At 32.9% G+C, this 14,949-nt stretch overlaps 2 protein-coding genes across 2 annotated transcripts; one reads left to right on the top strand and one right to left on the bottom strand.

Moving 5' to 3' along the window:
• Nucleotides 1-73: 73 nt before the first annotated feature.
• On the top strand, nt 74-9,507 carry LOC131848010 (ecto-NOX disulfide-thiol exchanger 2-like). The gene is made up of 10 exons (XM_059197747.1): nt 74-469; nt 1,234-1,380; nt 1,981-2,609; nt 5,233-5,460; nt 5,604-5,787; nt 7,078-7,184; nt 7,568-7,684; nt 7,861-8,004; nt 8,315-8,458; nt 9,157-9,507. Exons 1-10 carry the CDS (start codon nt 463-465, stop codon nt 9,355-9,357), a joined length of 1,908 nt encoding a protein of 635 aa, XP_059053730.1. The 5' UTR covers nt 74-462; the 3' UTR covers nt 9,358-9,507.
• Nucleotides 9,508-10,223: 716 nt separating this feature from the next.
• LOC131848235 (dynein intermediate chain 3, ciliary) lies at nt 10,224-14,870 on the bottom strand. Its single transcript, XM_059198027.1, has 11 exons — nt 14,656-14,870; nt 14,418-14,565; nt 13,834-14,089; nt 13,631-13,740; nt 13,225-13,376; nt 13,010-13,144; nt 12,682-12,763; nt 12,317-12,495; nt 11,793-11,925; nt 11,139-11,243; nt 10,224-10,424 (listed from the first exon to the last, which is right to left on the bottom strand). Exons 1-11 carry the CDS (start codon nt 14,868-14,870, stop codon nt 10,224-10,226), a joined length of 1,716 nt encoding a protein of 571 aa, XP_059054010.1.
• Between the last annotated feature and the right edge of the window lie 79 nt (nt 14,871-14,949).

The raw sequence follows: 14,949 nt of genomic DNA, 5'->3' as shown, positions 1-14,949 counted from the left end.
GATGGTGATTACAATCTAGTCATCAAATACAGTTTATTTTATTAAGAGTAAAGTTGTTGGATTATATACTGTGTAACTCCATGCTACATAATTATTTTACCCAATATTGCTACTTACTTAAGGCACAACAGCAATAACCAAAGTTGCATTAAATTAAACAAAGTCTTTGTCTTATCAAGCTTGTAAACACAGTACAAAATGCATAAAATTAAAACGTCTGTGTCACAACACAAATTATATATACATATACACAGAGTACTTGTACTTGTATGGTCTGATCTGTGATTTATCTTGTGAATTTGTTATATTCCAAGTAATTTTAACTTAGCAATTAGCCATAAAACATTCAACGTGTATTAATAAATCCAAAATAATTTGCACCAATAATTCAGTTATTGAATATTTTGTAATTTATATTTTTAGAATTTGTAACAGAAATTGTGAAAAATATCAGAAAATAAAATGTCTGGTAAGTTTAAAATATAACGAAATAGTTCTTTAAAACTATAAGTATTTATCAGTACTTCACAAATCTCTTTAATAACATAAATCACAAATCTTGTTATTAAAAGATGAATAGAAACGAATTTCCTACATTTCATCCGTTTATGAACATGGAATCTTGCATTCTACTACAAATTGGCGACTTCATATAGCAATGTTTCCTAAACGTTTGTGTGCTTTGCGCTACCTTAGCTTTTCCATGTTCTTATGCCCCTTATATGAACTGGACGTGGGCCCCATGAAACACTGCTCTGTAGTCAATTATATACTATAACTTTTTATCATAAAAAATAGTAAACATAGGTAATAGTTATGATTGTTTTGTTGTTGATGGATGTTTGATAACTAATAATGTTAGTCATTGTGATATTAATGTTATTTAAAACAATAAGATCTTAAGTTAAGTTCCCCATTAATATGTATTAAATTTGTTCATTAAAGTTGAAATAAATAAATAAACATTTGTACAATATCTTAATTACATTGACTTTTACTCAAGCTATGGTTACATAGTAAAATTACATCACCACAACATTGTAATACTTATGTTAAATTTCATTATGATCTGTGCAGCCATTTAACTATTAAGAGAGAAGAGAAGCTGCTACAATTTCAGATATATAATATTAGTTGTTATCCACAATTTAGTCTTGTCCTAATGATACTTATATCTTCATATCAAATACTCCAAATTATAATTTATTAATATAGTTGTTTGTTTTTTTGCAGGAAATAGAAGAGATAGGTCTCGTTCACCAATGAGGGTGGATAGTAACAGCCGTAGAAGAGACACAAAGAATCATGATAGTAATAAAACTGGAAATGATATGTCTAATGTTATGAATCAGATGATGATGTCAAACATGTACTCACAAGGTAATGTAGGATGTTTTTGTTCTTAGTGATATTTGTTATTGATTCACTGTACAGTAAAAACTAACTATAGCTGTGAATGATTAAGAAGAATTGTGGAGTGGTGAAAATAATAGTTTATTCATGTTAAAGGAACAATAAGCTCCCCTTATTTTTCTATTATGGAATATAAGGATCTTTTTAATTATGAAACTATATAAACATAACAATGTTTTTTTGGGTTTAATTTAAAGACACTAAGGGGAAACTAATGAAGATAAGTAAATTTTAAAAATATGTTGTGGAAAAGTTTTCTGTTAAACTTTATAGCCATCTAAAGTAAAAAAAGACTTCAAGAAATCCTTGTATTAGGTACATTTTAAGTATTTTGAACTAGACGGTGTTATGTGAATTGTTTGGAGTAATTATGATTACAGTTTTTCCGCTTGTCAAAATAAAAGACAATAATATTGATAATTTGTTATTAAATAGTGTTAAATTCAAAGGTATACAAAGTGTAAATACTCATGTTTTATTTGTAATTACTATTAAGTATTGAGTTATGGTTTTCTGCACCTATATTTTGTGTCAGGATAGATATGATGTAGGACTTTAATATTTCAGGAAATATGATGATGTCTGGTGGGATGTATCCCAATATGATGATGTCTGGAATGATGGCTGGAGGCATGCTACCCTCTACTGTTGACATGATGTCAGGTACTGGAATGGAATTAATGTCTCCTTCAACAGTGGACATATCTTCAATGGCAGGACAAGCCATTCCAGCAACAGGCTCAACTCCCATTGATATAAGTATGATGGGAGGTATGGTGGTAGATCCTTCAATGATGGGAATGTATTCTAACATGGGCAGTGACATATCCGCAGTTCAGGAAAAGAAGGAAATTGTTTTTAAACATTGCAAACTAATTCCGCCAACAGCTGGCACACCACAGTCGCCGCGAAGAGCGAAACCTCCTGGTTGTCGTACTATTTTCGTCGGTGGTTTACCAGAAAAAATTAGAGAGAGTACAGTTAGAGATATTTTTGAACCGTATGGGAGGATTCATACTTTAAGACTCTCAAAAAAAGATTTTTGTCACATACGATTCGATCGTGAAAGCTCTGTACATGCAGCTATGCAGTTATCTGGTTATCGTATCAAATTGATAAGCAAAGATAAAGATGAAAAAGAAGAAGATGATGATTCTCATGCAACTTCAGGCTGGTTGCATGTAGACTATGCTTTGGTAAATATATTTCTTGATTCCTATTTTTACTATCTTTAACTGAAGTTACCTTCCTATATTGAAGTTGGTAATAATTCTCTCCAGACATGAACAATCCCTTGATGATCACAGAATGTAATTTTGTAGGCCTATTTTAGCTTCTACAACAGATCTTATTCTGGAATAAATTATCCCATCAAAAACATAAATGTGAAATGATAGCCGAGTTTAATATTATGATATATGCCTTGATTGTTGACTTCTACGACAAAAGAGATGAGATCTAAATGGGTGCCAAGTTCAATGGTCTGTCCTGAAATGTATTTATAACAATATAAAATATCATTTCTTCTTATAACTTAGGATAATATACTGTAGCCTAAGGTCTAACTTGGCCAGTTCTCATATACCAATTATTACTTTCGATTGCTAGTTACTATTAATATTAAAATAGGAACCGACAAGTAACATGTTTAGAACTTGCGAAGGCTACAGTATATTTCGTATATGAAAACTAGCCAAGTTAGACCTTAGGCTACAGTATATTATCCTAAGTTATAAGAAGAAATGATATTTTCTATTGTTATAAATACATTTCAGGACAGACCATTGAACTTGGCACTCATTTAGATCTCATCTCTTGTCGTAGAAGTCAACAATCAAGGCATATATCATAATATTAAACTCTGCTATCATTTCACATTTATGTTTTTGATGGGATATCATTACTTTTTGTACATAAATTATACTAGGTACATATTTATAACTAAATTAATACCAAATTATTTTTGATAAATTACTGTATTTTCGTATATTTACGGGGTATAATTGTCTTTTTTTTTGTGTTATTTTCTATATTTTCTTGTAACTTTTAAATGTTGAAGTCCAAAGCCAATTCAGTATCAGGAATTTTTGGGCAAATCGGGGCGGTATAACGTCCACAGATGGTTGTACTCTCTCTACAATAGAGCTCTCGTGACTTGGATCTAAATTGTTAAGACGTACCCTATCTAAGGTTTTAACTCTGGAGAGTCCAACGTAAACCTGCCCTTTATTAAATATGGAGGAGCCTATGTTGAGAAGAGGACTGCCAAAACTAAGGCCTTGTGATTTGTGGATAGTAATAGCATATGTTAAGCAAATACGGAATTGTTCTCTTTCAACATATACATTATTTAATATCTGAAACTTCGTATTGACACGTTATAGTTCGTAAAGACGATTATGTAACAAATTGACTGTTATCTATTGAATTCTCAAGAAAACAATTTGTTACCAATGAGTTCTCATTCTCGAGTTAACTATACATTCCTACTTATAACTATACTAAAATTGTTATTAATTTTTGGTTTAAACTATTGTCTATATATACCATACGTATTTACTAAAATAATGTAATAATAATATAACCACAAATATATAAGTATAATTTAAGAAAGCTATAAATTTCGTAGCATAAATCGCAACCTTATAGGTTAGATATCGAGAAACAAAACATTGAGACATATGAGGGCGGCTGCCATTCGCTCGGACAGGTTCGCGTCAACGTTTTATCGCACCGCTCCCACACGGCGCCGCGGCGCCCTATACCGAAATGTCTATTATTTAATAATTATTTATAAAAATAATGATTTTACACTATCGATGTGCGCTAAATATTGAAATAATAATTAATACCAAATCTCAGTTAATAACATAATAAATACGAAATTCGACTATACTCCTAGTTATAAGTACGAGTATATTTTAGACAGAATCTAAATTATAGCAACTAGTGTTTACCGCTCAATGCAATATTTGAAGTTTGCTAGTTATCGACACTGATGTGAAGGGGTCAACGTAAATTGGTAATGATCGACGTTTTCATACAATATTACTTTCCGTCCAGTACAAGATGAAATTTTTCGCCAGGGATCAATGTCAATTGGTGGCTATCGACGTTTTCATAGAATTTTAGTATTCGTCCAGTATAAGTTGAAATATAATCAATTAAAGTGAAAAATTGTAGAAAAATGATAACAATTTACCAGTTTCAGATTTTTTCCTTTATATTCAACTAATTACCTATCTGCATGCCAAATTTGAACTTCCTAGGTCATCTGGAAGTGGGTTATAATTTTGATCTATAGTTGATCAGTGATAAAAATGACGATTTTTGGACATTAATATCTAAATAACCGTTTGAGATATTTTTATGAAATTTGGAACACATATTTATCTCGCAAGTCTCAATATATGAACCAAATTTGACAGGTTTGTGTGAAAGAGTTTTTGAGTTATGAGGGGGTCAAAAGTGGCTCCAAATGGTTCGTGTAAATATACACACGGTGCTGCAAGCCAGTTTACTTGAAACTCGGCTTGACACGCTGCCGCGTGTCTAGATTTATGTCCAAATACACATTTGCAGGGTTTAGCATATCTTTTAGACTGACACTATGTTATGCCGCTTATGATAGTAATAGTTAATACTTTATCATGAAATTTTAGCACTTCTGACCAAAAATATAGTAAATATTTAAAAAATCCATTTCAAGAACCGAAATAGAAGGCTAATTACAGAAAATAGTATGGAGTTTATTTTGTATTTATCTAACTATAATTAATAAACTTAATTATAATTTTCTTAATAATTGACCATATTTAGAGTCGAGATGATCAAAATGAATATGAGCGTCGCCAACGTCAGGCTCTGCGTGCACAGCAAGCACAAATGCAACAGTTGACGGCACAGCAAGAGCTGGCCACTCGCAGTGTAGCTGCACCATATCGGCGATCACCTTCACCAGTCAGAATTCAGCCATTTTCTAATGCAGCTATTGTTCAATTAGTGGAAAAAATAAAAAATGAAGAACATTTTTCAAATACTCTACCTGTAAGTATAGGACAAGATTGAATGAGTTTCATCATCTTATTTGTTTTTTAATATTACCTTTCACATATTTCTTTAGAAGATATTTAAGTCTTATATATAATTCAATTTCTTTTTATAAAATATATCCTTACATTTTTTTTCAGACACTTATTGCTTGGTTGGAACGTGGTGAATGTTCTAAAAAGAATGCAAACCAATTTTATTCTATGATTCGTGCTACTAATTCACACATACGGAGATTATTTAATGAAAAAATGCAAGCTGAAGAGGAACTCCAAGAGTGTAAAGAACGAGTGAAAAATCATATTGAAAAAGTTATTGAACAACGTGAGTACAATATAAACTCTTTGTAGTTATGGATCAGTACATTGATGGACCATTGGTGACCAGGATCATTGGTGGACTTAAATATTTATGGAAATACTGACTTTGTACATAATTACGAAATAATTTGAAGGTAAGGTATTGTCACAATGTTTTCTTAATGAAAACATTATCCAGGCGTTGCTGAAACATAGACAGTATTTGTCAACAGTCAAGGAGACAAAACGACTGCCGATTTTATTTATCTTTAATTTATTTTATGAAATATACTTTTATTTATGTTTGGCAATCAAGCTGAGGGATAACTCCCATGATAAATCTATTATTGTTTCATTGAATTTATGCTTGCGCTAGTAATCTATTTCTAATATTTGATTTGTTTGTCACTAAATACAAATACGAATATAAGATCTCTTTTTATTATTATTAATCTAATAATTGTTTTTGTATATTTTTCAAGAAATCTTTCCATTCCTAAGTTTTTAGAATTTTTATGGTTATGTAATTGAACTGGTGGGAATAGAAGTATATATGCAGCAAGTAAGATTATGATATGAAATTTTATGGGATTTTTTATTTCATGTTCTTAATTGTTCACAAATCATATTCAAAAGTCCACAATACCGCTGGTATTGGTTATGTCGATTTTGAATACAGAACAATAATAAAAATGCTACGAAAATCTACTAAATGCAAAACATAATAGAGAATGAAATTTATAAAAGTACTTATCACATTTTGAAGAACTCATTATATTTTCTTGTGCTAAAATGACATTATTATTTAATTTGGTCACTCTCTGCTCTATCTCATGCCTCAGTAGTGACTCAAACGAAGGATTGCCGTGGTCTGCAGACTACAATTCTTAAGTATAGTGTAAAAATGCCCTTAGCTCCAGAAATTGGGGAGTATTATGTAAGTTGCAAATGTTTTGACGAATATATTTTCTTATCTGCTATATTGTAAACTTTGTGTCCTGTTGGCAAACAATGAAATGTAATGTAAGTTAATTATTTCGGAGTATATTGAAAAAATATTTGTCAGAACGTTTCTGGTTTCTCTGTGTGGCAACACACTGTCATGTGTCTCTAGACACGCCTCGGACACGAGATCCAGCGTGCCAGCCTCTCACTACAGCATAGACACGCGGAGTCCGTCGGTAGACGTAGAGCGCAACACGTGATGTTCCGCCAACCGTATTGAGAGCCTGGGTCGACCGGTCGCGAATGACGACGGTACGTTTGCTCATTGCGGACTTACGACGCTCTTAACATAATTATTTGTGAACCTCAGTCGAGCAGGTGGCGAAAGTGTTTACAGCGGCAGCCCATCAGCGCGTGTGGGATCACTTTACGAAACCACAGCGGAAGAATATTGAAACATGGCAGAAAATGACTCAGGTACATTATGTCACGGTGTTTTGTAAAACATTGACTACATATAAATAACACTAACATGATTATGAGTAACAACCGTTACTAAGGCAAAATCTGTTCATTACAATTTCATTAAAAATAGAAGACTTATTCTAATGAAGTTATGTTTCAGTATCTGTTTGCTACATTTTATAATTATAAAAAAGGTGTATGTATTTCTAGAGAAAATAAACGTTGATGCATGTTATGATAATGATTTTAAGTGAACTTGTAATGAAATGAGTAGGTAAGTTATACTCAATAGAAATGATCCAGTGGCCAGCTGTTGCAGGTAACAGGTGTAATTGTATCACATACCTCGGATGCCTACTATTTGCTATATATTATTAAATAAAGAAATTTTTCAGGAATTTAATTCATTGAAAGAAGAATTTAATGAGAAGTTCTTTAATGAGGAAACTGAATTTAACGGCTTTTCTACAAAAGTTGCGGATAATCCGAGTGAAGAATATCAACTATTATTGGTATTAACTTTATTATAATTGTACTAGATATGGAACCATGACATGATTTAGGAACATGATAATTTAGTAAACTTATTAAAACTCATTACAAATTGCATCTAAGAGATTGCTCATATTTTTTATATATCATTATTTCTGTGATAACGAGTTAAATATATTTGTAAATGTTATTACAGCGTGAAAATGAGAGTTTGCGATTCCAACTGGAAGCTTATAAAAATGAAGTTGATGTTATAAAGACAGATGCACAAAAAGAAATGGAAAAGTTCAAGGCTCAATTTATAGCTCGACAAGCATTGCAAGGTGCTATGGAGAAAAACGTAAGTTATACCGTGTTTTAATGATCAAATGATTATTGTAATTTTAATACACCTTTTTTTAAATTGCCTACTATTAGCTGGGCTTGGATAGTTTCTCTGCTTTAATTATAACAACCAAATGGTATGTCCATGAGACTGCCAAAAAAAAATTATTATTATTGGAATGCAATTTTAACAAGCCTGGTATAGTAGGTATGTTAGTAATTTCTTTCAAGATTTTTGAATGAATCTAACTTTTATTACTCGTTTATTAAAACTGGAATTATTATAGAATAACCTTAATTAATATGTTTGTTATATTTTACTATAGCCACCTCTGCCGTCGCCCATAGAGAAGCCACCACCACCCCCACCATTGCCTGATGACATGGATACAGTCGTACAATTAAAAGAACAGGTTGACGCTGGATGTGGAGAAGCGAAGCTAATCGGTGTCATGTCTGCTTTCCTACAGGTTAATAGTAAAATACTTTGATTAATAATGGTTTAAATGGCTTAGACGGATGGAAAAAACTTGCTTACTTGACACAAAACATTAGACAAACTGATCTTACAACTTATTAATGTCTAAATACAAAGAGTCTACAGGCCTGTTGTAACATTGTTGTCTATAGATAAAAATCAGAACTACATTGTGAAATTTAGACTTAGTGACCTGGTTTTAACATCAGTTAATCCTTCGGAAGTTCTCCGCCAACGTGGTGTGCGCTAGTACGAAGTACGAAGCGTGTGGTGTTTCATCAAAATAAACAATCTGCTTCAAAAATATAACAAATGTCCCATTGTGCCTATACTTGTAGCATTTCTGTCAACACTCATAGTCATCAGTACCTCTCAAGATAACATAGATTTAAGTTCTGTGTAAAGTTAGTCTATGTCCCGACTCCGCGTCGAATGTACGGATTACTGATAAACCAAGTAGTACACTATAATATACAATATATAGTACAATTATTTCACCAGTATACTCACTACCTAGATCTACAATATACAAATATATTAAGCAGCATCTCTTCACATTCATATCTAACGCCATAGTGGTGAAGAGGTAACAACCGCGCTACACCATAGATTAATAATTAAACCTATGTATATTCTGTTTTGTAATTCTAATTCGAGTTTATGATTTTTTTATTAAACTTCTCTCACCAGGTTCATCCACAAGGCGCCAGTCTGGATTACGTCGTATCCTACGTTAGGGCTCTATTTCCGCACGTGTCTCAAGCTACAGTACACCACGTTCTCCAGAAGCACCCAGACGTGTTTGAACGTGCCACAACTGGCGTCGGCGCTAATATAGAGCATCGCTGGTCTTTTGTTGCGTTCAACAAAGAAGACACGTTCCAATCATAGACTTGTGCCAAATGTCTAGTATGTAACGGCAAAGCATATCTACCATTATTAAGAAGTATTTGTAATAGTGTGAAGAAGTGACTGATATTTTTAATATCAAATGTATGTGTAAGTAAGATAATCATGCCATTAAAGTGGTTACATTACATATATAGTTGTTTCGTTTCTGTCATATATATTAACAATTTCTCTTTAGATAATCCAAGTAGCTAGTCGATATCAAGTACCAACATTATTTTTATTTCCAATGTATGTAATTATGTATGTGACTATAACAAGAGTAGTTTATTTCACTTCAAATTTCATTAATATTCCTTCAACTATTTGAAGCTGTGAAAAAGTAACAGGCGTTATCATAAGGCTAATCATATAAATGAGGGGTTAGCAACCTCTTTAATGAACGCCAAATTATTTTCTTTTTAATCAATGTGCGTGTAACGTAATATACTTATTATAATAAACATTAGTATTAAACAATATAAAATTCAAACAAAGTTAAGTTGTCCTATACAAATTTTAATGCGTTAAAACGTTTGTATTGCAAATTTGAATGAGATGCCGACAAGTAAATAACTCGTCACAAAGAAATATTTCTATAATTAATTTTATAACAAAATATTGATGGGAGAAAGATCATTACATAGTTAAAAATAAATTCAATTATAGAAATGCTTGGCGGGCGGCATAAACATGTATGACCGCAAGTGGCCCACAGAACGCGTGTTGTTCATCCCTTATATAAATGATGTGAGGCTTCGTGAAGGCAGATTTTGTTGTCTTTATTTTTTTTTCTAATAATCTTATGTTTAAAGTAGTTAGTTTATAATAGTATGTAGTTTGATATAAATTTAAGTAAGTTACACCATTTATTGAGGCGGTTGTTGCGCCTGCAAAGCGTTTATAGTTTGCATGTACTCTGCAGTGGCTTCTTCTATCTCCCTATCCGAGCTGCTAGGGTCGTTTTCCGTTTGCGGTTGTCCACCGTCACGATCTTGTCGCATTTTCAATCGTAGCTCCCTCATACGAGCTTCAAGAATGCGTTCACGTTTATTTTCACGTTCTAAAATCTGAAAATTACCATACAAAATAATAATTATTTATTTATTTGCAGATTTTTCTATATGTTTGCATTAATATTGATTCCTACACTAAGCTGGGTCTGTCCTGCAGGAACCAGAATATGAATTTTCTTATACAGTAAGGTCTATACTCTTTGCTAAACTAAAATAATAACAGCAATGATACTAAGCATTAGACGTGATAGAAAGACATTTACAATTCAGTACATATATAGTACTTTTATACTTAATAATTTATCAATACAATAAATTATATTATGTTTAATTCAACATGACTATCAGTGTAACTGGCTTATTGGGCAATGATACCGTGACAAGGTAATAAATTGTATTTATTTACTTATATACGTAACTATTGAAAGTGATTGTATAACTTTAAGCCTTCAATAAATCACTGTAGATTTGCGATCTCTTAGACGAGTATAAAGACTACCGACCAATAAAACTCGATAAAAATTGGTGTGGATTATTGAAATATACAATATTATACTATTAATAATATTTACATTACGGTCTTGTGATGTCTATGATTCCCGTAACAACATATCAAAACCTTACATACAAACATTTATACTCATCGGTGCTTATAACAGTTGTTTGGTAACAGTAAAGTACAGTTTCCGCTTAGTTTCAGATATATAAGGCGTTATGCGATGTTCTAGTTAAATTATTTCTTGAGGCATAGCTACTCATGTTACTCACATTCGTCAACAGTAGCTTATCGTTTTTGTCCGCCGTACCCAGATTTTGTGATAATTCTGCCAAATATATAGTTCCTTTACTGCTACCGCAAGCAACCAGTATACCCTGAAATAAATGAAGCGACGGATGAAATATTGCGTCGTATACTAAAAAATGCAATTATAAATAGTATACATAAATAAAATTACTGCAGTTTCTCGGATTATCTTATTGATGGTGAAACTGCGGTAATTTTATTTATTTACACATGGAATAATTAAAATTTCAGTTAATTTATTTCAATAAATTTACTAGCTAAATGAAAACACCAGTATTTTGGTCGGACGCTATTATTCTGACTGACATTCTTATTAACATTCATGGATTGAGGATAAGTTGTGTCTACACAGTAGTAGTTAGTGTTTATGTCTAGTTTATATCTAATGTGGACTAATGATCCCATTGCTAGCAATGTACTATGTCAGTTTGACCTCTACGCCCCTCTCCGGTTCCCCATGGAAACTGTCGTTATAAATTCCTGACGAATTTGCCATGAGGGGCTAACTAACCTGACTTCATGCTCATCTTATCGTCCTCCAGTGGTACCTCTTCAGTGTGTACCGTTAGCGCAGACCGGAGCACTATTAAATTATCCTCAATTAAAAAAAAACTTACTCCTTCGTGTGGACGTAAACGTAACAATGGTTCATCGCACAGTTGGGCAGTGACGATCGGTGCGCTTCGTCTCCTTAATAAATCCCAACAAGAGAGACAACCATCCCATTGTGTGATTAACAGCAATGAGAATCTATAATGTATAAAGCGGAGTTAGACTAAACAGAGTTAAAGTGAGCACAGAACAAGAACTATACAACAGGTTTTGATTCACAGATATCTAATACGCAACGTACGGTAACGTAAAAACATGCATTTTATTTCATCGTGGATAGATATGTAGACGATGTAGAATCTATGGAGGACTAAGGTATCTTATGATGAACTACATATTAATAAGTCTGTAACACTTTTATCTGCCATCTGTTATTTAAACATTGCTCTATTTATACTCTAATCATTGACATAGCTAAAACTTTTGCATTCGCTTTGCTTGGCGGCTAAAATAGGTGTTTAAAGTACCCACGTAAAAGACTCTGTACAAACTGCACCTCGGTAAAATTAAGTAAAATGTAATGTTATACCGAATGGGGTTCCAAGCGCCATCAGTAAGTTTAGTGCGATGTGAATAGGTCCATAAGATAGATGATTCGCGACAATCCTCACTCCACACTCTAGCTGTCCAATCACCAACGGTTAGGAAATTTTTGAGGAATGTGGGATTACGTTGCAGAGCATACACTGGGCCGAGATGGGCGTCGTACTGAAAATATAATGTTTCTGCTGGATTTATTGTCAAAATAGGTAAGTTATACATTAGCAATTCACCTAAATTAAAGCAGCTGTTTGGTAGCAATGAAAATTTTACTACAGGTATATGATGATGGGTAGAATTAGCTAAACGAATTTTAAATAAAATGACTCTTAAACGTATACTAGGATAACATACTCTGGTTGGGAGTTTTTCTACTGCATTTTTTCCTTTTCGATTTCCTCCAATGATAAGGCCAGTTTCAGTTCCAACCATAAATCTGTAAAATGTGAAAAAATATGGATAATGAATAGTCATAAAATGTATATTTATTTTGGCATTATTATTAAGTAATTTTAAAAGATTATTAATAATCGAGCAAGTTATAGCTTGTTCATATATAATATACATAAATACTATTGTATGAAATTCTATGTGGCCCTATGTGTTCTTACTAGTAACACGAACATATCTAGATGCACTGGACAAGTAACAGGTAATTGTATTAAATTGTCCACTTAATTACCTAGTTGGTATTGTTGGCTCGTACTCAAGCGCCGATATTCCGATGGCATTCTCTATACTTTGCGTATCAGTCGGTGCTTTCACCAAATCTATTATCATTGAGTCAGTTGGCTCATTCATGTTTCGTGTGTCCCACCTAAAAATGTATTAGACAGAGTACCTACCTAATTTAATCACACATTTATCTATATGTAAAAATATCTACAATTTTCTTACCATTTTACTACTCCATCTGGAGACGATGAGAAAAATTCGGCTCCAATTTTGGAGTTGATGAAGAGGACGTTGCGTGCAAGATCTCGATGTGCTACATGTGGAGGACAAATTCCAACAGGCTCCCCACCTTTACGCATGTCCCACCAACCGACCTATGTTTTTTACACATAATAATCAGGAGACTGAATAAGAGTGAATATTTTTAGAGTTGTTGTACGGAATCTTGTAATATAGGTAGAAGATATTTAGATACTATGCAGTCAATTATATTAGGTATGTACGGATTTCCCCAAGAAAAAAAAACAGACATGTACTAAGACAAGTAGATATCAAAAGCAGTCTTCTATATTATTAGTAATAAATGGATGTTTCATTTTATCTACATAAAAAAATCTGTGTGTTATACCTGGCCGTTCATCATTCCACCAACCAGAGTGTTTTGATCCCGAGGATTATATTGTAAATCCAATAATGGCTGAGGAGGTTTTATGGTTAACTCTGGCGCATTGGCATTTTCTATAGGCAAAACATAAACAAAAAATGTTATATTATGTTTTGTTTAGAAATATATAAATCTCATATTCTTATCCTTTGACTATACCTACATACCAATATCCCATATGTACGAGTATTGTGGAGTTCTGTTGTTCCTCATAAGGTCCACATCAGCATGCGCGGTAGCAAGACGCGCGCCTCCATCTGTTTGCCAGGAGAGCGAGCGCACCGGCCTCCTGGCCGAGGGTTCTCTGTACACATTCACCGTATGGCAACTACTACGTTCCACCGGAGGTATTGAGGGCAATTCTGAGTAATAAGTCTCGTACATATCTACTGCATTATTTTGAAGAATATTATGTTCCATGCTCTGAAAGTCATATATAAACATGCCATGTGAACTGTTTAGACTTGACATAATTACTCAACATGGAATATAAATTAATGAATGAAATTCTTTATTGTCTGAAAATACAGTGTCATACACAATTTTGTATAAAATGATAAAGAAGACAGTTATAAACAAGACAAAGAGGTAACAACGGGCGGACAAGTGATTAGATTTGCGTCTGGTAGAAGTGTAACGATGGGAATAATATTGGGGGAAATGTTTTAACATAAATATCCATACAAAATAATATTATAAACTAAATATCTGCTTCTTGATTAAATAAGAACCTTTAATTACGATTACACACATGTCCGAGATGCATTACTGCGTGTATGTACGCATCATCTTTTTCTATCTTGCGTCTGTATCTCTGCGTAGCTTCGGGATCAGCCATATTTATGTCTTTTGGCCAACCACCTTCTACATGAGTAATACCCGAACATGTATATTCCGCTCTGGAAGAAGCCACTTATTACATGTATAACATTGATGACCTTTGACACAGCGCCATCTATTCACAAACTAAACTTGCCTCATGCACCTACCTTTCAGAATTAACCCAATGTTCTGACATGGTACCTGTATTCTGTATGCCAACATGTACAGGATTTCGTAGTATGTAATCTTTATACAATAGAGGATTGTTTGGTATGCTGACACACATTTCTGGTCCATGGTCTGTGAATAGAACTTGCTTTCCAAATTCTCGTCTACGTTTTTTGTATTCGTATATAAACTCGGGGATTTCTTGTTTTTCCATATTTAAACACTTACTAAGATGTAATTATTAATATACGAACATTTCTATTATCTTTATTGCTTGCTTCAAAGACCTGTGA

Source organism: Achroia grisella, unplaced genomic scaffold, assembly GCF_030625045.1.
Source record: "Achroia grisella isolate CSIRO2021 unplaced genomic scaffold, CSIRO_AGI_Agris_v1 utg546, whole genome shotgun sequence".
Lineage (NCBI taxonomy): Eukaryota > Metazoa > Arthropoda > Insecta > Lepidoptera > Pyralidae > Achroia > Achroia grisella.
This window is presented reverse-complemented; position numbering and strand designations above follow the sequence as displayed.